We start from the raw sequence: 26864 nt of genomic DNA, 5'->3' as shown, positions 1-26864 counted from the left end.
GTTCTAGGAGTTCACAATCCATTGAACTAGTTCAGCTGTTCATATTTTTTCCCTCTCATATTATTTGTTTTTCTATGTCATCTACTTTCACATAGCTTTGGTTTTGTGTAAATCTTTGGAGATATACCGTACTCTCAGTGATTGGCTTGGCTTCCACTTTGGTCCTTCTGGCCTATTTTAGGGCATTTTAAGGAAAATATCCTCATGAAGATTGAAATTATCCCAGTAACAGTATTTCTTTCTTATCGAAATAGACACTATAATATTGTCAACTGCAAAAATAAAAGTCAATTATTGTACCAGCAAATAAGTTTATTTAGGAATAGTAAAGGAATTGCCATCTGGGACAAGCAAAGTTATGGCAAACTGTAGGCAGGTCTGAAGAGACAGAGAGTCAGTTTTATTAGGCTTTAGGAGGAAATTGGGGAGGGTTGTTTTGAACAAAATTTTTTGGTCAAGAATAAGACTTTGAGGTGGGGCAGTTTCTCATTGTCTGCAAGTGGTGGTTAGGATGTTGCTGGGGCAAGGAGGATTCTTCTTTTTCTTCAAAGCAGGAGGTAAAAAATCCTATGTGAAACATGCACTCCCTTGTCAAGATAATTTTTTTTAAATTTTATTTTTTATTTTTAATTTTTATCTTTCTTCTTCCTGCTGGTTATGTAGGCTGCAATTAGTGGTATGTGTGTGAGAGTGCCCCCTTTAGGGCTTCCTGACTTTTTAAAATAAGGTTTCCTTCCTTATTTTCACGGTATCATAAAACCCTTTATCTTTGACCTAATTAATGTGTATCTATTGTCAGGCTATTTTCATTTATAAGCACTTACATCAGTTACCAGTGCTCCAGTAATGCTGGTAACACACATCCACTTTAGTGTAAAACAGGAAGTATTAATTTATTTTTTGCTCATCTTTCTACAGATCAAAAACAGTTACTAAGTGAGCTGGTCTCTGGGGCTCTGCTTCAGTCTGTGGGTTGCCAGGACTTTGGCTCCAGAACGTAGATCCAGTTTAGATCTGCTCTTTGGGTCTCTTCTCATCCTTGGAGCAATCAGTAGCAGAAGGGGAAGCAGAAACATGCAATGGCTCTTACAAAGTAAAAGTTTTTAACAAAAACTTTTGTTTGAGCAAAGGGAAAAAAGAGAGAGTCAAACCAAGAAACGGACTCTTAACTATAGAGAACAAACTGGTGGTTGGTTACCGGAGAGGAGGTGGGTGAGGGGATCAGTAAAATGAATGATGGGGACTAAAGAGTACACTTACCATGATGAGCACTGAATAATGTATACAATTGCTGAATCACTATATTGTACACCTGAAACCAATATAACACTATGTTAACTACACTGGAATTAAAAAAAAAAAAAAATTACCGAGTTGATTTTTTTTTTAACGAGCACCTTATTCATACTATAATTTAATTGAATCTGATGTTTGAGTCTGATGTGTGTTTGTTTGTTAAATTCCACATATGAGTGAAATCATATGGTATTTGTCTTTCTCTAACTAATTTATTTTGCTTAGCATTATATTCTCTAACTCCATCCATATTGTTGCAAATGGCAAGATTTCATTCCTTTTTATGGCTGAATAATATTTCATTGTGCATATAATATCTTCTTTACCTATTCTTCTATCAACTGAGCAAATTTTAAAGGGTGTGTTGGTTTTATTCAGTGATTCATGAATTGGGTAGCATCTGATCTAGCAGATAGAAAGGAACTTCAAGAAGCTGTACAAATGAAAGAATTTATAGGCCATAGAAAGCAGGAACTTATAAGAAGTTATACTAGGCAAAAGAGTGGGTTGTTTAAGACAAGGTCACTTTCCTTTAGAGGATAGTAGGGATTTATCAGGCACATTACCTACCTAGTGCAGACCAGGTTATTCCTGATTGGCTGGTTTAAGATTCCATTTCTGGGAGAGCAGAAACTGTAAGTCTCAGTTTGGTGATGTGGGGCTTAGCATAAGCAATTCCATTTGGGGCATGTTGTCTTATTTTTAACATACTGCTATAAAATAAGTATGAAACACCTGTTATTGAAAACCTGGGGCAATGTGGGTGTCTATATTTATCTTAGTGTTGATTTATGACTTTCCACATGCACATGAAAATTCATTAAACAAATAATAGTTATGCAGTGTACATTGATTTACATAGTAGATAGGTATGTGACTGAGAAGTATATAAATCATGTTAGATTTTTAAGAACACTTACAACTAAAAGTGAAGTTTATATCATTTCTTTTAAAGTTTAAATATTTGTCATTTATGTAAGTATGTTTAAAACTATTTTCTTGATTAGTTTATGGGATGGTGAAAATGATGATTTCAGAAGAGACTCTAAATTCTAAAAGTAGGAATAATTTAAACTTGCATAAAACTCCTCTAGTTTTCCAACAAACTATTTTTTACTCAATGATGTGGTGATTGATAGACCATTTGGAAAAAAATCAAGGGACTATTTGTATGGAATTTCTTCTCCTTCTTTATAGATAGTGTATGAACAAGTAGAATCATCTGACTAGAAGGGAGCTGATGGCTTATCTTCTAGCCTACATCATAGCATAGAGACTTTTAGCCACTCCAAGCAAGAAATAATAAATTTTTTAAACGCTTATTAATAAAAATACTCATGAGGGGCACCTGGGTGGCTTGGTTGGTCAAGTGTCTCACTCTTGATTTTGGGTCAGGTCATGATCTCATGGTTCACAGGATCGAGCCCCACATCTGGCTCTGCACTGCCAGTGGAGGGCCTGCTTGGGGTTCTCTCTCTGCTCCTCCCCTGCTCATTCTCTCTCTTTCTCAAAATAAATAAACTTAAAAAAAATAAAAAATAAAAATACTCATGAAATAAGGGATTTTTTAGGCTTTTCATCCTTCATGATTAGCCCACTGTCTCTTTCTTACACTTTTATTGTATTTCCCCACACCCAATTCTTTCAACTCCAAACCTTAATACAAAAATGAAACAGAAACTTTTAAAAATAGAAATTCTTTCTACTAAAAAAAATACATAGAATTTCTGTATATGGCTGTTGTTTGGGGAAATCAAATTAAAAACAGAATCTCCTGCTAACCTAGAAAATATGTTCATAAAAGCAGTAGATAAAGAAAGCTATTTTATTATTGAATAAGCATTAAACCAGGATGTGATGTGCATCGTGGGCAATTCACTAAAGAGATTGCAAAGACAGAAAGACAGTGTACTCTTTTATATAGTCAAGGAGATACAACCCATTACATACATGTACTAAAGATAAATGACTGATAGTCCTCAGGTAAGAGGACTAGCTGTCACTATTGCCACACATAATTCATCTTAAATTCATCTGTAATTGGGGTGACTATCTGTGTTAGCTAATTGCCTTTATCCAAAGGAAAGATAAGTTTCTCCTATCTTTGTGACAGGAAGTAGTTTTGTAACTTAGAGTGAGGTGTCCTCTAGAATTAGGTTCCTATCTTTCTACAGAAGGGGAGCTGGGAGCACTACCTTCCTGATGATTACATTTCAAAGAGATGGTGTACAGGTTCTTGGGACAACCTTCCTAAGTTTTGAGTATGACAAAAGGTTTATTGAGCAGTTGAAAATGTGTATATACATTTGAGAAAGAAAGAACTGATCATTACAAGTCTTGCAAGGTGTAAGTTTTAAGACAAAGGGAAGTGTGGGAAAGTGTCTTCTGTTTTCAGCAGAGAGAACCAAGCCTCTCGTTATTTGTATTTACATTTACACTGTCCCTTCAATGTCTAATAGACAAGGCTTTCTCTTTATTACAACTCATTCTGCCCAATGCATATCCCTGCTTTAATAGTAAGTAACAGGACAGAGAAACAAAATTCTTCCTTTAAGAGGAAGGCTAAATGTTAAAGAAGCTTCAGGAAAGAAGACTAGAATGTTATGAAACTCTTTCTTGATTCAGTAATTTTTCTTTCTGATTTTCTGAGCTGTAATTTCTAAATCAATATGCTTTAATTTGAACTAAATGGCTGTCATTAAAAACTGTCTTTATTCTGATTTCCTTATTTGCTAATCATATCCCCACTCTTCCGCTGATCCCTACTCAAAATGTATGCAACCTTTCCTAAGCGTAATCTATAGAAACAAGATCCAAGAGATGCTCCATGAACCCATGACTCTGGAGGCAAATAAACTTTAGAAAATTAGTGCACAATTGATTTGAAACAAAAGTTATATTGATTCTGGCAATTTAATAATTTCAATGAGTTGGGACCAACTTTTTGTCTTTTTTTTTTTTTATGAAAAGAATGGAATGGAACAGAAAATGTCAGAAGGCATTGCTTACAGCACATTTATGGGATTATGCTTTGTCCTATGCTTTGGCAGCTATTTATTTTCATGAGTGCTGTTGATGTGTATATATAAACATAAATGGCATGCTGGTGTTTTGAAAATAAATAAATGAAGACTATGGAAATGAAAGCAAACAGAGACTGTTCAGAGCTTGCCATAGCAAGGGGATCAGCCACCATCACTTGCTTTAATAGAAACTCAAAGGCATTCAGCAGAGTGGAAAATCTTTATAGTGAAAAAAGGAGGAGAAGGAAGGCAGGAAGGAGAGAGGACTTCCAATTACGCTCTGATGGAAATTATTGTCATGGGGAAGCTGGAGGTGGGCTAGCTAAAAGCAGAACATCTTATCTGATTAGTCTGGGCAATATATTTGGCTTTCTCTGATTGACCCTGAATTGGAAGTGGGAATAAGATTAGGGAAATGGGCTATCCTTGACCAAGACTGATTATTCTTAACAGGTTGCTGGAGAAGTTGTAGTCTGGCTTCCTGGACTTCTCATGTGATTCAGAGCCGTTGTCATAAATGGAATGGCCATTTTCCATGTGTATATTTGGTCCATCAAATAAAAATAATAAAAGTTTTAAACCCATAGCCATGTACTATATAGCCCTCTTAAACTTTCATAATGGAAACTAATACATTAAAGGATGAAAATTGCTACATACATCAATTTAACATTCTTTAGAGAATATGCATATCACAAATTATTTCGACCATCCAGCCCCTTTATTCCATAATCCTTCTTAATGCATGGAGCTTATGTTACTTTGGGTAGTTTTTTTTTTTTTTTTTTTTTTTTTTTTTAACGTTTCAACTTTAGTTTTCCTTCTTACTTCCGCCTTCAAATAAGTTGCAAGTTTTATCATTTATCTTTTACCAGTGCTTGTCACCTTTGTTTTGGTCACAGTTCTCTAATACTTTTTAGTTTGCTTTCCTTCAATTATTCCAATAGCTAATTCCAGGTTTCATTCTTCAATTGGCTCTTCTCATAGATTCCGGGTTAGCTTTAGCTCTGCTACTTTTCTCCAAAATCTTTGTAGACTCTTCTGCATTCTCACATAATCAATTCCACTCTGACCAGATACAAGAAGTTGGACACTGTCTGGCTATAATTTGCTTTTCCACTCATATCTTACAATTTTTTTTCTTGTTCAAATTTATGCCCCCAGTCCTTCTGTAATGTATTTTCTGATTTCCATCTAGAAAAGTCCTTTGCATTCATTAAGGACCGTATAAGATTCAACTTCTTTGAAGCAGTCTTCTATATTCATCCCTACTCTTTTCTTCTTTCCATGTAGAAAACATAGAAGACTATTTCCTTGTTTTGAAATACTAAATTCTAATTTCTGAATCCCTTCCTCTGGCTTTTCCTCCTCTGAATTTCTAAAACACCTTGAATAAAACAACACCACATATTTCATATATTGCCTTGCATTAAAATTATTTGTATCCATTTATGTAACTAATCATTTTTTGCCCTTATACACAAAATCGATTCATTATTCAATATTTTAAAACTTTATAGCCCAAAATATTGTGTCTTACACATACTATGTGGTTGAATGAATAAACTAAACACCTGGCTTTTTTCTAATCTCCAGTCTCCAAACATCACAATTAACTCTCCCTTATCTGCAGTTTTTGCTTTCTGCAATTCCAGTTATCTGCAGTCAACCTTGCTTCTGAAGCAGATGATTTTCCTTCGGACCTATTGTCAGAAGGTGCACTAGCCACATGCTGCTTCATAATGCCTGCATCATTCACTTCATATCATTTCATCATGTAGGCATTTGATCATCTCACATCATCACAAGAAGTAGGGTGAGTGCAATACAATAAGATCTTTTGAGGGAGCGAGATCGCATTCACATAACCTTTACTGCAGTGTGTTATAAATGTCCTATTTTATTATTTATTATTATTAAAATCTTACTGTGCCTAATTTATACATTAAATTGTATATATATATATATACACACATATATATGTAATTTATACATTAAATTGTGTATATATATATATATATATACACAATTTAATGTATATATATATATATATATATATACACAATTTAATATATATATATATGAAAAAGAGCATAATGTACATAGGGTCTGGTACTATCTGTAGTTTCAAGTGTCCACTGGGGATGATGGAATGTCTCCCTGTGGCTAGTGGGAGCCTACTATATATCCCAAATACAATTTAATATCTTTTTAAAATTGCAAAGTCATCTATTTTACTGTTTGTGAATAGTTAAAATGCAAATAACTTGCAAGAAATTGCACGATGACTCAAATTTAAACTTAGATATAGATGATTGTTTTAGGGTTTTCTCCTGAAAATACTGGAAACTTTGTCTATCCTGAAAAGCAGACAAAGACGATGGAGAAGTGGTTGTTAGAGGAGCCTCAGAGACAAAAATATATGAAGAACCCAGCTCCAGTAATATTGTATTTATTTGTTGTTTCCATATTTATCACCAGTGCTCCAAAATACCTGATTCAATGTTCTGTTTATTTCCTTGAGCAAATGCCCTGTCCACGTCATTAAGAATTCTCCAACTGACTAGCTCAGCACATATGGAAGCTTGATTCCTTTTTCTTAGATTGAAAAAGGTTGTGTGGCTAGTTTCAGAACTTAATTCCGTGAAGTGTTAATACTGTATCAACATTATTATCTTTTTGGGGTGCATTTATTTTTAATGTTTGACTTTTTCTCTATCACAATACAGCACAAAATAAGGCTCATAGCCTACATCCTTGATATGAAGTATATGACATAAAATGTATCTCCATCACACAGACACACACACAAACAGCCACAGTCACCAACATGAAGGATACCAAAACCAAAACAAAATAAAGTTTAAAGCAAAAGTATATTAAACAAACACTCAGAAGCATGCAAGACATTATAAGGCCCTGTCTTCAATATAAATGTTTTTGGTAATAAAAAATTAATGTGTTCTTATACCTATCGTCTATTTGAGACTATGCTATGTGTTTTACTTACATTTCTTATTCTTATACTTTAATCCTTATAATGACCATATAAATCATTTATTATTACCCTTGATTTACTCTTGTGAAAAAAAAACCTGACATATTTAGAAATTTAGACATATTACCAAAGGCAACTACATTCTATCACACTACCCTGTTCCCAACCTTTTTCTTCTTAAAAAAAAAAATGATGGTTTATTTTTATCACATAACAAGAAGTTCAGAGGCAGGCAATTGCAGCTCAACAAGTCGGGGATAATTTCTTTGCAAATCTCTTGGCCTTTCCTTGATGGTTGCAATATGGCAGTAGTAGTTTGAACTATCACTCCTGTATTTAAGGGAGAAAAAGGTCAGGAATGGATGCAACATGCAATGTCCATCCCTTTTTGTAAGGAAAGAAAAAGTTTTATTATAGGTACTCTTATCAGGTTCCTGCTTACTTAAAAAAAAAACTTAAAAAATAATGTATAGAAACTTGCAAGAGGGTACATAACGTGAATGTACAACGCACAACTATGACAAAATGAACACCTTGAACATGAAAGAAAATATTGACAGCATTCCAGAGACTCTCCACCTTGCCTTCTCCTAATAAAGAAAAGCACTAAAATGGTTTTTATAAAAGGGTAATGGTCCCTTCTGGGTGAGTGGAAATAGTAGTAATTAGGAGAAAACATTATTTTTAAAACAAAAGACCTAGTCCTCTCATTCATTGCACTCTGGATTGTCTCAATGTCTTTTTTCTTTTGTAACCACAAGGGTGGCTGATTCTTCCTACTTGCTTTATAAATATAACTCCAATAATTATAAGTCCTTTCACCATCCAGTACATACAGTAAGAGGAATAATGTTTAGAAGTTTTTGATGGCTGCTGCTAAGCTGCTAGCAGTTATGGTTCTTTCAAAAGAAAAATCAATTTACTTTGATTGCTATTATAGTTCAAAAAATATTGATCGATCCCTGCTTGCAAACTCTCTTAAACAGGTAGCTACAGAGATTTAGACAAAAATCTATATTTCACTTTGTTCTTTCATTCAAGGTACTTTAAAGGAAAATATTTAAAGAATAGACAGGTTAAGTGAGGTTGAAGTGAACAATGAATGCTATGTTGAGTCCTTCTTATAAAAAGGAATGCTTCCTTATACTTTCATTTAAGTATTCCATTATTAGAATAATTTCCTGAGGGAGTAGGGTCAGTTCTCTTTAATTGACTCTATATCATGTTCAGCTCATTTCATGGGAGATTAGCATGACTGCTGTGTGTGAAGTATTTGTTGGGTGTGCATCATGGGAATACTTTATCAATGGCTTCGCTGTGCTTAGAATAAAGTCAGAGACCCTTCTTATTGTACACAGGCTATCCCACATCTCCCAGCCTCGTGTCTTACCTCACCCTCCTTATACTTTAATTTCAGTCATACCAAGCAACTTGAATTTTTCCAAATGTGTTGTTTCACACTATTACCCTCTGGTCAAACTATTCCCCCTACCTGAAATGTCACAAACCACCACACACCCTGTTATACCTCCCCCAGCCACACACATCCTTGCAAACCATCAAACTTAGTTCATGTTTGTTTTTAATTTGTTTGTTTGTTTTAAATATTTTATTTTTAAGTAATCTTTGCACCCAACATGGGGCTTGAACTCAGAACCCTGAGACCAAGAGTTGCATGCTCTAATGACTGAGCCAGCCAGGTGCCCCTCATGGTTTAGTTTCTAGAATGTTTCTACTTCTAAGCATAACTGTTCATTTTCCTCCCATGCCTTCCATGTATCTTATTGTAAAAATACATTATCGGTCACACTTTTATGTATCGGCATACTTGTCTTTTCCAGGTAGGCAGTAATAGATTAAGTTTTATTCATCTCTACATTCCAGACGTTTATTCATCTCTACATTCCAGACGTACAATTTCAAGACACTTTTTGAATGAACATACGAATGGACAATTGAATGCACAGACGAATGAATGAATAAAATATGAATGAGAAGGTCACTGTACCTGAAAAAATGATAAACTATCTATAATTAGATGGTTTCCTGGTTGATAACATCAACTGATTTGAAATTTTTACAGTACGGATGACCTTGAGCATGTCCCTGGGTTTTCTAATCTCAATCAACTTGCCCCATTTTCCTTTTATCACAGACACTGTACCTAGTCCCAGACTAAAGGCAGATGCTAAGGAGGTCCTTTAGAGGAAATTAAGAATATGAAGAATGGGTCAAGTTTAAGAATACTACCTCAGGGCAAGTCAGGGAAGAGCAATCACTTGTCACTTTAAGGTTTCACCTTTAGGATAGCACTTAAGGCAGAATACATACGGAATGCACTTATCTTCTCAAATCATCTCGGAGTTTTAAAACATTTACATTTTGAGAAGTGTTGCTAAATCTAGATTTTTAGCTCAAGAACCTGAATGTTTAACTGGTGTCTGGCACAATAAAAACATATTGGTTTCATTGAAAAAATATATATATGCTGAATACATCTATTTGACAGCTCTTAAAGAGGGTCAGGATTATGATACACACATTTTTGTGTCCATTTTTCCTAGCACAGTTCTTGGTACACAGTGTATGCTTAGTAAATACTGAACTGAAACGAATTTGCTACACTTTGAAGTTGGTAAGACTAGCCTTTAGATTTTCTGAACTAAGAGACTATATCATCATCAGGGTGTGTGTGTGTGTGTGTGTGTGTGTGTGTGTGTGCGCGCGCGTAACTGATTCTCACCTTTAACTATTAGAATGCTGTGGTCAATAAAACTTATAGACTAAGAAACTACTCGGTTAACATTGGTACTCAATTTCGGAGTCATTACATTGTAGTATATTTTGAACTGCTATGACATTTCAAGAAATATGTTAATACTTAAAGACCTACTTTTGTACATTATTTCTTTTTAATTAAATTAGAGGATACTTAGTCTTGTCTCTAAAAATAACCTCAGTCCCTTGAGTAATGTAATGTCTTTCATAAAACCGCAGGAAACCCATAGTCAGAAGAAAGCCTTATATGTCACTGGGTTAGAGGAAAATGCTACATAATCCAAGTTCATAGATTTCATACTTGTTGTCTTCATCCATTTGGGCTGCTACAACAAGACACCACAGACTGGGTAGCTTATAAACAAGAGAAATTAATTTCTCACAGTTCTAAAAACTAGAAGTCCAAGACCAAGGTACTAATGTGGGGACTTTGTTTTTGTTTGCTGTTTGTTTGTTTGTTTTAGCATGGTGACCTTTTGCTGAGTTTTCTTCCTGGTTTGCTGCTGGCACCTTCTCTCTGTGTCCTCACATGGTAGAAGAAACAAGGGATCTCTCTGGAGTTTCTTTTATAAGAGTACTAATCTCACTCATGAGGTCTCAGCCCTCATGAACTCATCACCCTCCAAAGGTCCACCTTCTAATACTATCATCTTTGAATTTTGAGGAGACACATTCAGACCATGGCACCTATGAAGTCTAGCAAACTCTCTGGTTACATACACATATATTAACTGAAGTTCCTCGAATATCCTCTCAGTTAGAAACCTGGGCACTGAGATGACACAATATAAATGGTTTTGCTATAAATATATCAATATAACCATAAAAACCAGTCTACGTTAGCGATATGTCAAATAACATCATATTTAGAAGCAAAAAAAAGCACATTGTTTTTATCACTGATAAAGAGCTCTTAATTCTATTAAACATATTAAAGTATTCACTAACTTTTTAAGGTGACATACGATTAAGAATTGAGTTTTTGTTTTTATTTTTTGTTTTGTTCTTGTTTTGTTTTGTTTTGTTTTGTTTTTTAGTTCCTCTATTTGCTATATATCAAGAGTGTGTGATTTGACTACTGGCTACAGATGTTCTTTTGTACCAGCTCTGTTGGAAAACGTAAACTTTGTCTCAGGGTATATTTACCAGCGTTCTGAATCTTGCATATTTCTTTATTAAATGGTTTTATCCAATCTAATTTTTTTAAATGCCAGTGTTTTCATCATGATTGTAAAATCCACCTTTATTATTGCAAATACATCCTTTATTACTTTGCCTGGGAAGTTGTAGATTTTATTCTCACAATCTCTTAACTGTTGACTACAGTCTCATTTGTCTGAGATGCTTGAAGGTGAGACCGAATTTAACTCACAAGGTCTTTTCTAGCTGCATGATTTTACATTTCACAACCTTTGTAAGCCCGTTGCTAAGGTAATGAGATTCCCAAGAGGCTTCTTAACATTAAGAATCAGCAAAACTGCAAGTTTAACACATCACTTTCTTTTAACCTACGCAGTTTCTCTGTGAAGTATTTGAATTACAGTGTCAACTGTTGTCAAGTCAGAGATTGATCAATGAGAATTTCTGTGTCACTTTGAGGCCAGATGTTAGTCTTTGGCTGGAAATCTGATTGAATTTAAAATTAGAGTTTATTACTTTAGGCATCAAGGATCAAAGTTAGTTGGTCACTGAAGAAAAGGTGTTGAAAGAGTCCTGTTCTACAAATTCCGGCCACTGCCATTTAAACCATTTCCAATTTTGTTCTCAACTCACTGCCAGAGAGGCTTCCGTAGTGCTGATTGTATTTCCTCTGACCTCCTGTCTTCATTTATTTGGGCACCTCTCCCCCAGCCTCTGATTTCTTTGCCTCCACAACAGGAAGAGAAAGAGCAGAACCCGGTGCTCCTCCCTGGATGCCAATCTCTGACTCTGCAAATGGATGCTCAATTTTTTCCTTCCAATTTGAGTTGTGAACGATGCACAGTATTTAGCTGACTCTCAATGGAGGCAGCATTTGTTAAAGAGATCCCAACTCCATTTTATATTCTAGGAAACAAAATATTGTAAACTATACTCTATCAGTCAGAAATACTGCAGAAACAAATAGCACCTTCACATTTAGTATATGTAGGTAGAGCTTAAGGAAACTAATAACAGGTTATATAGTATCCCTGGCTAGTGACAATAGGGAGCCATGATCACCTTCGGGAATGGTAACCACAGCTCTCAAAGGACAGCTATACGGAGAGGGCACCCTGACATAATCTTGGCTTTCTGTCAAAGGTCACAGCCATCCCATGGTAATCAGGCAGAGGATTTGGGAGAAAAATGTCCTATTACATTCTCTTCCTAACCTCTTTATCCCATCTCCTTCCAGTACCACCTGACTGGTCAGTTCCCTGACCATTTGTTGCACACAGAGAAAGTTGGGTAGCATAAGAGCCTACTATCTATTAAGGGCCCACGTGAGTCAGCCTTTACTCCTGCCCCCAGAGTAAAAAGCAGGACAGAAAAGAATGGAGAATGGTTCTTGAGAGGTAATCGGTATATATTCAGCACTCATATTCTACAATTATAAGACAACTATACAATTTAAATCATTCAAAAGACATAAATGGAACATGCCATTCCATAATTTCCTATATATGTAGTTTTCTGTAACTATAGGGATTTATGATTGCTTATATTGTTTACTACTAGAACTACATGATTTGGTATGCTTTGTATTGCCTTTCTTCCTTCTTTACATATTCCACAACTCTTTCTTGAAAATTAGGCTGAGAGAGGACATAGTGCTGAAGAATGCATATTCTGTAATTACATCAACTGGGTTCAAACCCCAGCTGTATCACTTAAAATATGTGTGACTTTAGGCAAATTACTTACCTCTTTGGGTCCTCATAGGGCTGTGTCAGGATTAAATGTAACAAGTGCTTGGAACTTTGCCTGACGCATAAATGATATATAAATTTTTCTTGTTCTCATGTGTGTAGTCTCTTGAAATGCAAAGATGAATAAAAGCTCATGGGAGGTGACAGATAAGTAAACAAATTATTACAGTAAAATATATGGGCCAATATACAAGTATGTCCCAAGGCCTAGAGAAGAGAAAAAAGGGAACAACTAAGTGCAGGGTAGTCTTAAGGGAAGAAGTATAGTCTGACATTGAGAAATGCACAGCAATTTCTGAAGGTGTTGCGTATTAGGAGAATGTCTTATTTCCAGGCAGAGAAGATGGCATACCTAAAGTCATGTGGATGTGGAAAGGAACAGCAGGTGTTCTTAACATGCCTGACACTTAGGTAGCTTCTAGGAAAATAATGGAAGACAGGACTGGGAAGCCAGGAAGGATTTAGATTGTGAGGGTCTTCCATGGAAAGGATTTGAAGACAAGTGAGTAGTTTTAAAATCACCCTGGTACCACACACAGGTGGGATTAGTGTGTTGACGCATTTGAGATAACAACCTCTTAAAATTAATGTTGCTGTCTTTTTCCTTCCAATATTGGAATCAAGTTAATTCATCTCTTTTTCCTTAATTATTTCAGTACCTGGCTCACATTTTTCTCTCCATCCTTTTCTCTCAAGCAGCATGGAACAGTGGGAAAGATTGTGATTATTGGAGTCATAGAAATGTTTAATAGCATCTCATTTTAGCTGTTTCTGTGTAGATGAGGTTGGTCAGCTTCTCAGAACCTCATTTTTTTTTCATCTATTAAGCTGGAATAATACTGCAGTATTTCTCAGTGTTGCAGTAAGAAATACATGATTTAAAACAGTTACAGTATTTAGCAAACCTCCTATCAAATAATGGTCACTCAATAATGAGAGCTAATATCCTATCTTCCTGGAAATCACATCTGTGTTTACACAACCATTAGATAGCCCAGCCCCTTACCTGGTCCATTAATTGTTTGCCAGTGATAAGTCACTTGTCCTAGCTTTGATTCCCTAGAAAACAGATGCTGAGGCATAGCTTATAAACTAAATACTTTATGGGAGGAGAGAAGGAGTGCAATTCCAAAACAACAAAGATAAGGGGGAAAAGGGCTATAGCAGGGAAATGGAAGAGTCAAGAATGAGGTGATATGTTACTGAGTGTTTCTGAGTTGGCCACAACCTCACAAGAAATACATCTATGTCTTTGGTTATGTGGGCCATTTGTGTTTTGAAGCCACCATTTTGGGAAGAGGGAGGTAAGCAATTAATCCACTGGTCTCCTTCCCATTTCCTGCCCCTTGATGGTCAAAGTTCATCCCTCAGGCATTAAGTTCTCCACAGTCCCAGGTGGCATGAAAACCCCTTATGGGAGTTTGGGGAAGATCAAGCTTCTGGCAATCCTGTTGGGTCAAATATGGGCACTGGTGTGTCTGTAGTTTTTGCTGCAATGGACAAGCTAAAGTAGAATGTGCTGATTGTTTCTCCATGCCCCAAACCAATAGAGGCTTGAGACAACTGGTAGTGTTAGAAAACAAGCTAAGAGAAGTGGTCATGTCCCTTTTGCCATATTCCATTTGTAGAAGCTATCACTAATACTGCCCAACACTCAAAGAGAGGAGAATTTGATTCTACCTTTGGGTAGGAGGAGCAAAAAGAATTTGCAGAAGTTTTGAGTTTCACCAAAACAGAGATTCTCTCTCACATAACCACAACATAACCACCCAGATTAGAAAATCAGCATTGATACAACATTATCAAATAATTCACAACCCCATTCAAATTTCACTAACTATTCAAAAATGTCTCTAATGGTGCCTGGGTGGCTCAGTGTGTTGGGAGTCTACCTTCAGCTCAGGTCACGATCTCACAGCTGATGAGTTTGAGCCCCACATCAGGCTCTGTGCTGACAGCTCAGATCCTAGAGCCTGCTTCAGATTCTGTGTCTGCCTCTGTCTCTTCCCCTCCCCCATTTGCACAGTCTCTTTCTCTCTCTGAAATATAAATAAACATTAAAAATAAAATGTCTCTTTTGCCTACCTTGTCCAGGATTCAACTCACAAAGTGATTGCAATAATTCGTCATGTCTCTTTGCAATATGTCCCTCCGTCTGAGTCCATACAGTCTTTCCTCCTATCCAGACTTGGGCTAAGCATTCTTGACAGGAATACGACAGAAATTATTCTCAGTGTCTTACTGCATCACATCAGGGGCAAACAATGTCAGTATATCCCACACTGGTTATGTGATCCTTGATCACCCAGCAAAATTAGTGTTTTCTGGGTTTTTCCATGGTAACATCACCATTTTCAGCTTTGTGATTGATACTTGTTTTACAGAGAGGTAATCCAAGACTACACTATTATTTTGTTTTTTATCAAAAATTCACCCAGAACCCAAAATCGCTATGATGCCTACAAAATGTTGATGTTCTATTTTTATTAATTCTACATTTTTTTTGAACTGTCATTCTACATGCAGAGTTTTCTCTCCTCACTCATGTTTATATCAGTACAGATTTGTGCATTTAAATTGCATTCAATCAGTTGTAATCTAGCATTATTGGTGTTGTTTTGATGGTGAAACTGTCCCAGAATGGCCAGTGGGACCCCCTTAAGCTGGTCTTTATGTGCTTTTGATATGTCTCCACTGTTCTTTAAGCAATTTTTTTTTTGACTCATCAGGGTGTTCTAGAGTTACATTGTTCTTTTCCTTGTCCAACCCTGGAATTAGCCTTCCTGGTACCTTTTAGTAAATAATGACATTTAGAAACCGAGATCTGGGCACTTAGTGTGCCTTTTGCCATAGAGATTTATTGCTCTTTGTATTTATAGTGAGTGGAACTATAAAATACGTGTGCATATACACACACATGAACACACACACACACATACACATATATATATATATATGTATATATGTGTATTCCTTTATGTTTGACATATATATGTATATATGTAAATACATTTAATCTATGTCTATCTAATCTGTGTTTATCTACATTTTAAACACAAGTGCACACCCATTCCCCAGTTTTGTTTTCCCTCAGGGTTCTTTGAAGCCTTTCCTTTTTCTACATCTTCTTGTTGATAATGAGAAGTCTGGTTACCCTTATTGTCAAATTTATGCTTTTCACAATCCCCTTATATATACTTAATCTTCCAACATTCCTGCCTGCCTGCTTGGTCTTGTTTCTTGTTGTTTGGCCCCCAACCACCTTATCACCTACTTGACCTCACCACCTCCTCAACCCTTAGTGCCACCATCACTGCCTCTGCTATTGGCCGAATATTTGTATTCCCCTGAAATTTATATGTTGAAATCCAATGCCCAATGTGATGGATTTGGAGGTGGGGCCTTTGGGAGGTGATTAGGTCACCAGAGTGGAATCCCAATGAATGGGGAGTAGTGCCCCCAAAGAACTCCCTCACCTCTTCCACCACCTGAGGACACAACTATAGGAGAAGAAAGTTTTCCCTTCTAGGTTCTAATTAAGTTGACATAAGACAGACTAACAGGAGAAAAACAGATGTTGATTTCATATTTACATTAACCCCAATGATATTCAGCTCCTTGAGAGTCAAACAATTGAGGTTTATATACCATACTGATCTAGGGAGAAGGATATAGGGGTCTGGGATTTCAAAGGGGAGGAAGACAATTTACAGGAAGAAGGGGAGAACTTATGTTTTTAAACAAATGTTTGCCCTGCCCTGCAGAGACAATGGAACATGGAGAGGAATCTAAATCAACAGGCCTTGTTGGGTTCCTTCCAGCTTATCATACACACCTCATACTCCTTGTTATTTTCGGTGATAGCTGCCTTTCAGGCCAGGCTCTCTATCTGAATGCTTTCAGGCAGTTGAGAGGGAGGCAAAAGCTCCTCCTGGGTCCCTTGGGTCCTGATTGTCTTCAGCGCAAAACAATCCACACATCAAAGTGGCCACTCTGGTATGGCCTGCCCTGGACCCCATCACAGCAAAAAGAAGGCTGCCTATTAACCAGGAAATAGGCTGTCTCCAGACACCAAATCTGCTGGCATTTGATCTTAAACTTCCCAACCCTTAAAACTGAGAGAAACAGATTTCTGTTGTTTATAAACCACCCAGTCTATGGTATTCTTTTAAAGTATCCCCAATGGACTCATCCTCTTAACCCCAACCAAGTCACCACCTGCAGAAGGAAAAAGAAGAAAAAAGACTACGTATCTTTTCTGATAGTGCTTTTCTTCCACCTTTCCTTCCTTACCCTTCTCCATTTCATTCAGTGAAGTAACCCTAAGAAGGCTCAAGGGTCACCTCTTCAATGAAGCCTTTACCTGTTTGCCAGTCTCCAGCTCCAAGGGGACTTAGCTATACCTCCTTTGTGCCCTCATTTAAGAACAAAAGGGAAACATCTTATTTATCTTTATATTCCTTATGCTTAGTATTATTTTGGTACACATTAGAAACAAAATATATGTTTCTAAGTGGGTAAAGAATAAAAATTCCTCTGATATGGTTTCGTGATTAAGACTGCTATATACCTGAACTCTGCAATACACAAGCTTTGTGAAATTGTCCAAGTTATAGTCTTTTTTTGTGCTGTTGAAACAAAAATATCATAGACTCAGTGGCTTATAACAACAAATATCTATCTAATCTGGAGACTAGAAAATCCAAGATCAAGGTACTGGCAGATTCGGTGCCTGATGAGAGTCCATTTCCTAGTTCCTAGAGGGCCGTCTTCTCCCTGTGTCCTCACATGGCAGAAGAGGCAAAGGAGCTTTATAAGGCTTCTTTCATAAGGGCACGAATCCCATTAATCAGGGTCCTACCTTCATGGCCTGAAACTCTAAAACTCCTAAAAACTCTACCTCCAAATGCCATCACACTGGGGATTAGGTTTCAGCATATGAATTGGGATGAGAGAGGCACAAATATTCAGTCTAGAGCTTTAGTCACCTTTTCTGACCCTCAGTTTTCTCATCTGTAAATGGAGATGACAATGATTTCTTCATGGGGTTGTTATGGGGATTAAATTACATAATTGATGTTTTAAATAAAGGTTTTCATGGTGCCAGTACAGTCTCGATACTCAAAAAATGATAGTCATTATTATTAATTTCCTTTCGGACTATTTCTACTGTAACAACCATCTGTTGCATATTGATTATTTGTTCAGATATTAGTTTCACCTCAGGTAAAAAAAAAATGTCAAAGGCAGTGATGCATGATAGGTATCTATTTATTATACTTACTGCATGTTGTTTTTCAGTCTGAGAGTACTGCAGCTTTGAAATTACATCTTTGTTTGAAAGTATATGTTTGACTTTTAAAAATCAAGGAGCAAAGAAAGAAACATGTGGTTTCAAAATAGTAGAGTAAGCACTTACTCTCAGTCCTAAACCAAAGGTGTTAGAAAATATATTTTAAAAATTCACTGATGCTTAAGAATGGGAAGAGGAAATCTCAGTTGCCATGAGGCTGTAGAAGATTCCTAAGAAAAATATATATAAATAAACTTGTAAATATACATATGTGAAATACAGAGGTAAGCTGAGAATCTCATAAACCAGTGCCATCATGGGAGACTGCTGTTACAGTTTATGCATAAGAGGCCACTGGGCACTGGGGCTAGAAGCCTCCAGGGAGGGGTCCCCTAACAATGCTGAGAAACCACAGTGATTACCACAGAGGAAAATTTTTCAGTTATGGAGCCAAATGCCCAGATATGGAAGAGAGTCCAGTGCAGTAATCACCCAGGCTGCCTGCATGGTTCAGCTGGTTAAGCATCGGACTCTTGATATTGGCTTAGGTCATGATCTCATAGTCATGAGATCAAGCCCCACATGGGAACTGCATGCTGAGCATGGAAACTGCTCGGGATTCTCTCTCTCTCCCTCTCTCTCTGCCTCTCCTTCACAAATGCTCTCTCCATCTCCCAAAATAAATAGACAATCTTTTCAAAAAAAGAGTGTTCTAACTCAAAATGAAGACCACAAGAGTGGACTGTACCACAGATTAATAGAGGGAAAAATTAATACCTAGAAATACAAGGTGATTCTGATATTAGAAGAAATAAGCTTGAAGGTGGCAGGTGTTGAAGGTGAAGATGGGGATTTTAGGACCTGCAGTGTTACAGAGAAGCAAGCAAATACGAATGTTTATTTGACAGATGCTCAAAGCCAACAATCTTGTTCTCTTCTCAAGTACTTCCTCCTGCCCCTTCATCACAGGCTTGACAACCAGTCTGATTTACCACATTATCTTCCAACATGCTGCTTTAGAAGAACATTTTCTCTGCTGCTCTCTTCATACGCTTCTACTTATACCCAAGGAAACATAGTTAAGAGAGGAAAAGAAAATCATTGTAAATCATTATATAGATATCCTCACAAAAATAAAGGCAGAAACTGTATTCATGAACAAATAATAGAAGTTTATGAAACAATAAAAAGTAATAATCATTAAATATTCAAGAAATGACAACATAATTTTTCAGTCTATAGGTTGAATTGAGGTTAAACATGGAATTAGATAAACATATATATATATGCATATACATGTATATATAAGTTGGAATATATGTAATTAGTAAATTGTATATAATTTACTAATTATATGTAATCAATATATACATATATATTTACATATATTTTTCTTCAACAATGCAGAATAGAGAATTTCAAAAATGAGAATTTGAAAGATTGAGCAACAGGAAGGCTAGACCTCAAATTCCAATATTCAATGTAAATGAGTTTTAGAGAGATGAGAGTATATAAGAAACAATATTTTAAAGGAAAGACTGCTAAAAATTTCTTAAAACTTAAAAAAAACCTTGCAAGTTATTTGACAGATAAAATCTATCAAGTGCCAAGTATAAAAAAATTATAAACCAATACCTAGGTAAATGATAGTGACATTAAAAACAGCAAGTCTAGGGTCGATTGGATGGCTCCAGTTGATTTGAGCATACGATTCTTGATTTCAGCTCAGGTCATGATTCCAGGGTTGTGAGATTGAGCCCTGCATCAGGCTCCACACTGAGCATGGAACCTGCTTGAGATTCTCTCTCTTTCTCCTTCTGCCCCTCTCCCCGACCCATGTTCTCTCTCTCTCTTTAAACTAAAAATAAAAGAAAACAAAATAAAATAAAATAATAGATAAAATAAAATAAAATAAAATAAAATAAAATAAAATAAAATAAAATAAGATAAAACAAAGTAAAAACCCCAGCAAGTCTAAAAAGGAATGCCACTATTTATGGTAAGCTAGAAGAAAGATGCATAGGACAGATTAATTGTAAGAAAATTAGAATCCCTTTGGTATCATATTTCTCATCAGAATTACTGGATGGATACAAGGCCAGGGAAAAACACCTTCAAAATGGTGATGGAACATAACTTTGAATTAAAATCTGTGGCTTATCAACTATCATTCAATAGTGAGGGCAAAATAAAGACATTTTCAGATGAAGAAGAATTCATTTTTTCGATAACAGAAACAATTTCAATTTCAAGGCATGAGAGAAATGCAATTTTGTGAGCCTGTTGACAATGTCATCCCACCATAACCTAGCACTTAAGCCTGTTTACTCCCACTTAACATTTTCCAAATCCTGGAAAATGTCATTTTTCTAAAATATGTAAGTTGCCAATATTGCCCCTTCCTCTGCCACCCCCCAAAAAATGCTTTGAGTAGAAAAAAAAATTTTGGAGAGATTAAACTGATAGTCAGATACCTACTTCAAAATTAGCCCACACTCAGCCAACATTTTCTCTTAACACATTCTAACACCCAGGGATCTAACTTTTCCTGTTCTACAAACTAGCCTAAAGACCAGTGAAAGTTGCAAAATTACAAACCTCTTCCCCTGATATTACACCTGGATAGGGATAGAATTACACAAAAATCTAGACTAAAGTCACTACGGCATGAGTAAAAAGAAAATATCAAATCCAGTGTATTAAAGGAATCATTGTACCCATATGTGGTTTCTGCTAAAAATATAAGGGTGTTCAAAAGTTAATCCAAAATTATTGTTTGGTTAAAATAGAGCAAGTTATAGAATACCTGTGACAGCATACTACCACATAAAGTATCATACATACGTAAACAATACTATATGGTTGTAGATAAGATTTTTATATTCGTATAAATATAGATGTTTATAATATTCCATATTATGTATGTCTATATATAATTATAAAAGCATGGGGAAAGAATCAGAAAGATACACACTAAATTGGTGCTGGTAGATTGCAGAACCAACAATGTAGGCTTGTTGGAATATCAGAATAGAGGCCATAACTTTATCTCCAACTTTTACCTTTTAACTGTAATTTTAATTTTTTTGCTGTAGTTTTGAGAACTGTATTAATATGATTTCACGTGAATTAAAAACCTAAACAACCATCACAGTAATTTACCACTGACATTCATAGCTTCACGTGAAGACCCCAGACATTTGGAGCCTCTTTGAATACAAGTTAAGAGAGTGCTTTCATGTGCTTTTAAGAGAATTTTAACCAACCTTCTTCATTTTAACTCATATAAAAAACATTTCTGGAGGAACGTATCTGGGTAATTTGGAATACAAAATTGATACCTGTCCTAAGGAGTTTTTTTGGGGGGGTCTAGTAGGGGAAAGAATTAAACCAACAAGTATCAGGGAAAATGGCAGCTCCTAGGGGAAAGGCATTCACTGAGAGCTGTAGGAGCACTGAGGCAGACATTACCTCACATCCTGGTCATGATGTAAGGGTTCACTGCATCATGTACAGATAAGAGATGTTTTCAGTATTTGGGGGAAATGCATACATGTGTATATAGGTGTGTGCATATATGTAGTGCACACAGAAATTTAAATCTTGTCATAATTGTGCTGTTGGGCACAAACACTGCCCTGTGCTCTGATGACCTCAGTTTTCCCATCTACAAAATGAGAGAACTACATTAATTGTTCCCTAAAGGTCATGTCATCAAATTGTGTTCACAGGAATAGCAAAAGAGGGGCACCTGGGAGGCTCAGTTGATTGTGTCTGACTTCGGATCGGGTCATGATCTCGTGGTCTGTGGGTTCAAACCTCGCATCAGTCTCTGTGCTGGCAGCTCAGAGCCTAGAGCTTGCTTCAGATTGTGTCTCCCCCTCTCTCTCTGCCCTTCCCCTGCTTGTGCACTCTCTCTCTCTCTCTCATTCTCAAAAGTAATAAACATTAAAAAAATTAAAAGAAGAGTAGCAAAAGAAAAAAATTAAATTTGGAAAATGTATTAATCTTTTTTTTCTGATATATCTCAGATATAGAGAGTGTACATCTACTAAACTGGTGATGCGGATATCATATGCCTAAAACCCTTGGAAGGTGACTTTAATCTTCTATTTTTGCAGAAATTGAAAAAGAAAGTTGTGGTGATCCTGGTACACCCTTATATGGAATTAGAGAAGGAGATGGATTTTCTAATCGTGATGTTTTAAGGTTCGAGTGCCAGTTTGGGTTTGAATTAATTGGAGAGAAATCCATTGTTTGTCAAGAGAATAACCAATGGTCTGCAAACATACCCATCTGTATCTGTGAGTACCAAATGCTTTGCTTTCTGACAGCATATGTTACCCTGTCCTTGCATATAATTGCTTTTGTAATTAATTGCAAAGAGCTGGAACCGTGTAATTATTTTTGAATGAGTAGCACTTTGTGATACTATCTTTAACAAGTGTGCTTATGCCAAATTATAAATTTCATTAAAGATTTAAATAAAGTTAACATAGTTCACTTGGTAATTGCAAAATATATATTACATCTGTTCTTATAGAATTTTATTGATGGCACTTTATACTTTATAGATAGGATACCTCTTATGGAAATTATACATCTGAGCTAATTCTAGTAGATTCATTTATTTATTTTAACAAGATAGTATATGCTTATTTTCAATCAGAAACACTTAAAATATTTAAAGCTTATATTCTATGTATAATGCATGAACTTATTTTTGCTTGTAGATGCTCACACTAATGCATACTTATGTGCCGTTTATTTATATTGCACAGAAAAAAACTCCATTAATGTTTATGATATACAGTATGGTTAGATTAAAAGAATGTATTTGTTTAAATACATGAAAACATTCCAATGTAACTACAACAAAAATATAATTTGTATTATCTATTGATATACTTTTAGTTTCAGTTAAATACCAACAAATGTAACTTCCCAGATATGGGTGCAATATGGAAAATTTTGCTTTTTGGTTTTGACTATTCACTATTCAATGGTAACGTAGAAAGCCGATACTCATGAAAATAAAAAAAATGTTTCTTATGTAGCATTCTGAAGTTATTTAACATTTTTAAAGTAGTAACAGAACTTTTAAAGAGACTACAGGTCATCTAATATATATTTTGCATAGTTAAAAATAATAGGGGTACCTGGGTAGTTCATTTGGTTGAGTGTCTGGCTCTGAATTTCAGCTCAGGTCTTGACCCCCGTGTTGGGCTCTGCACTGAATGTGGAGCCTACTTGAGATTCTCTCTCTCTTCCCCTCTGCGCCTCTGCCCTACTCATGCAAGCTCTCTCTCTCTCTCTCTTCAAAAACAAAAACAAAACAAAAAAGTAAAAAGAAAGAAATGAAAAAGAAAATAGAAAATAAGCAAGCAATACTATCTCTCAGTATAGTGTCTGGATACATATTGCAATGATACCTAATCTGATGTTTTAGCAAAGTGGGTATTTTTCAAATGTTCCAGAAATTTCCCTAATTAAAATATGTTTTGCTTGCTCTTTAGGGGATGTAGGGGAGGAAGAGAGCATAGACCTCCTCAATAGATCCCTCTCCTTTAATGCCAGTGTTCATCCCTAACCAAGATCACCTTGTGAAGTTCCTGCTGTGAAAGAAGACAATATATTAGGAGAATTTGATTGGATTTCGTTAGCATTGTGGAAACCTTAGCAATACTTCAAAAGATTTCACTTAAAGACCTTTAGTTCTAGGTATCCTTCCATGGAGACAATGTTTGTGTAATATGGAGAATCTAGTAATGTAGTGTATCACACCAAAAATAAAACTATTTGGGGGCATCTGGGTGGCTCAGTTGGTTAAGCATCCAACTTCGGCTTGGGTCATGATCTCACAGTTCATGGGTTTGAGCCCTGTGTCTGGCTCTGTGCTGATAGCTCAGAGCCAGGAGCTTGCTTTAGATTCTGTGTCTCCCTCTGTCTCTGCTCCTCCCCCTGCTCATGCTCTGTGTCTCTCTCTCTCTAAAAAATACACATTAAAAAATTTAAAAGAAAATAAAAAATAAAACTATTTTAAGTCATTTAAGAGATGCTAAAATACAGTCAATAAAATATTTAAAATAATGCTGACTAAAACAAATTAAACTCTTGAAATTCTAGAGAAGACATTTTTTACTATTTTTAAAAAGAATAAAGTCCTAAAACTTGATATATTATAAATATGTAGTAACGAATAGTTTCCTGTATACCAACAATATCTAATTTGAAAATGTAATTGAAAGTTAGTTTACTCAGAAAAATAAAATTATAAAATATGTAGAAATAATTCTTACATAATTCCAAATAACTCACGGAAAATTACAAGCTTATTCAGAAAAGGAGAGTTTATGGAAAAAAAAAAAAGAGATAGATGCATGTTACAGAATGAGAGGGCATTATATTAAATATGTGAATTATATAGAAATTGCCTTGAAATTTCAGTAAAAATCCTAACATAATTTCTTTGAGAACGGATGTAATGTGCTGATACACAGCTAGGTAAAAAAATAGGCAACAATAGAATAGACATGAGACTTTTTTAAAAGAAAAAGTCCCTATGTACTAAAGTACATAAAGATACATCTAACAATATTAAGTTACTACTGTAAAATTCATATGGTACTCACAGAAATATAACACTGAGTCAAAGGAAATTACAGTAACAACTGCATCTAATACAATTAAGGGTTTAGAGTATTATATTGGCATTGGCCTACTTATCTGACAAAGGAGATCAGCATGACAGATTTTGGTCATCCCTTGTCCCAAATGGGGATCATTTAGATCAGAGACTAGCAAACTAAGGACTGTGTGACAAATCTAGCCTGAAGCCTCGTTTGGAAACAAAGTTTTACTGGAACAGAACTGTGTACTTTGGTTTACCTGTTGCACATGGCTGCTTTCCTTGCTATAGGAAGAGTTAAGAGTTGACTCCTGCTATAGTGGGAGACTTAAGTAGTTGCAAAATTAACCATGTGGCTTATAAAGCCAAAGGATTTACTATCTGTCCCTTTACAGAACACGTTTGCTGAGCCTACATTTAGATCAAGGGTTATATAATCAGAAGATTCCTGGATGCAGGCAGGTAAAAGTTTGAAAAGGGCACAGGACTAGGTACGTGTGTCCCCATTATGGAAGTGGTAGGCAAACTGTAGTGCATTCACTTTTTCAAAGAAGCTAGAACTCCACATTTTTCCGCCTCAATGTGAGATAGATTGATTTTAAAGTGTGACTTCAAATTTTTGTACAGGCATAAGAAAAAATTGTATCAAACACATTTGCAGTCTGGATCCAGCCCAGTGGCTATCAGTTTCCAAGACCTGGTTTTAACATCGGTCCGTACAGATGAGGCAAGCTTAGGTTAGAAAGTATTTATTTAAAATGATAAATAATTATACATGTATAATAAGTAACTGATTATATATACACACACACACACACACACACACACACACACACACACAAACACATATATATATAATCCCTATCGTTATTTTACATATTTTATGCATATATGTAGGTATAGGTATATTTTTGTCTTTATATTTCTGTAGATAGGTAGATATTGGTCTAATTTCTGAATGTTAATAAAAGATCTGAACTTAAATGAAATATAAAGAAATTATTATTTTTAACTCAAATTAAAACAAATTATGCTAAAATTATTAACAGAATAATGTAGGAATACTATATGAATTGTAATATTGAATGAATATTATAAACTAAGAGTTCATAGTCTTAAATATCAGATTTCATGAGCCTATAATTCCCAAAAAAGAGAAAATGGAGGAATCTTCATATTTACTAGTAGGCAAAGAAGGGCAAGTTACTAATATGAGATATCATTGTTCCTATCAATTAAGAAAGGTCAAATAGTCATAATATTTTATGCTGGTGGAGGTTTTGTACTCTCTAACGTATTAATTATATTTCAGTATGAGTTATATTTCAGTAAAAGTTAATACAACTTTTCTAGACAGAAATTTAGCAAACTATTTTCAGGCCTAAGGTTCATACTCTTTGTAAATAAAATTTGGTGCAAAATTAGATGAGTTTGATTTTGTTTAAATTATGTAATAAAAAACACCAGAAGACAATACATCATTCCTTTATGAAATCCGCTATGCACTAAGACCATTTACTTTTCTGTTTTTTATCTTTTTTCGACTTTCTAAATGTTCTGTGTGATACTTTAGCTTAGATGTTTTGAAAAGTTAAAAGAAAACTGGAGAGGGATGGAGCAGGGGCAGTGAGAGACTTCATCTTAGAAAGGTGTGAGTTTAGTTATTTTTCCAGCATTAGCCACTAGTGGTGGATGTTTATAAAAGTTAGTTTGTCTCCTTTGTCTCCTTATCTGTGTTGTAAACTCTTAGAGCTTCCCATGGCAATGGTAGGATTGAAACTCACCTAGTCACCACCCTCGTCCACGTTTTGTCTGTGCTACAACATCCCAGTTCTGTTAATATCCGCATAATATTTTTTGTCTTCAATCATTTGATGCGCATTATTGCTTTGTATGGAAATCTGTATATATTTCACCATTTTTTTTTTTAATTGAGAAAGAGAGAGAGAGAGGGAAG

General features: G+C 35.5%; 1 protein-coding gene across 3 annotated transcripts in view; it reads left to right on the top strand.

Moving 5' to 3' along the window:
• Positions 1-26864, top strand: part of CSMD3 (CUB and Sushi multiple domains 3) — a 1242212-nt gene that overhangs the window by 774529 nt on the left and 440819 nt on the right. For all 3 annotated transcript variants that reach the window (XM_042973241.1, XM_042973240.1, XM_042973239.1), the window contains one exon: positions 22401-22583. In XM_042973241.1, the coding sequence (XP_042829175.1) occupies positions 22401-22583 (183 nt within the window). The remainder of the gene's footprint in view (positions 1-22400; positions 22584-26864) is intronic.

The sequence above is a fragment of the Panthera tigris genome, chromosome F2 (genome assembly GCF_018350195.1).
Source record: "Panthera tigris isolate Pti1 chromosome F2, P.tigris_Pti1_mat1.1, whole genome shotgun sequence".
Classification (NCBI taxonomy): domain Eukaryota; kingdom Metazoa; phylum Chordata; class Mammalia; order Carnivora; family Felidae; genus Panthera; species Panthera tigris.
This window is presented reverse-complemented; position numbering and strand designations above follow the sequence as displayed.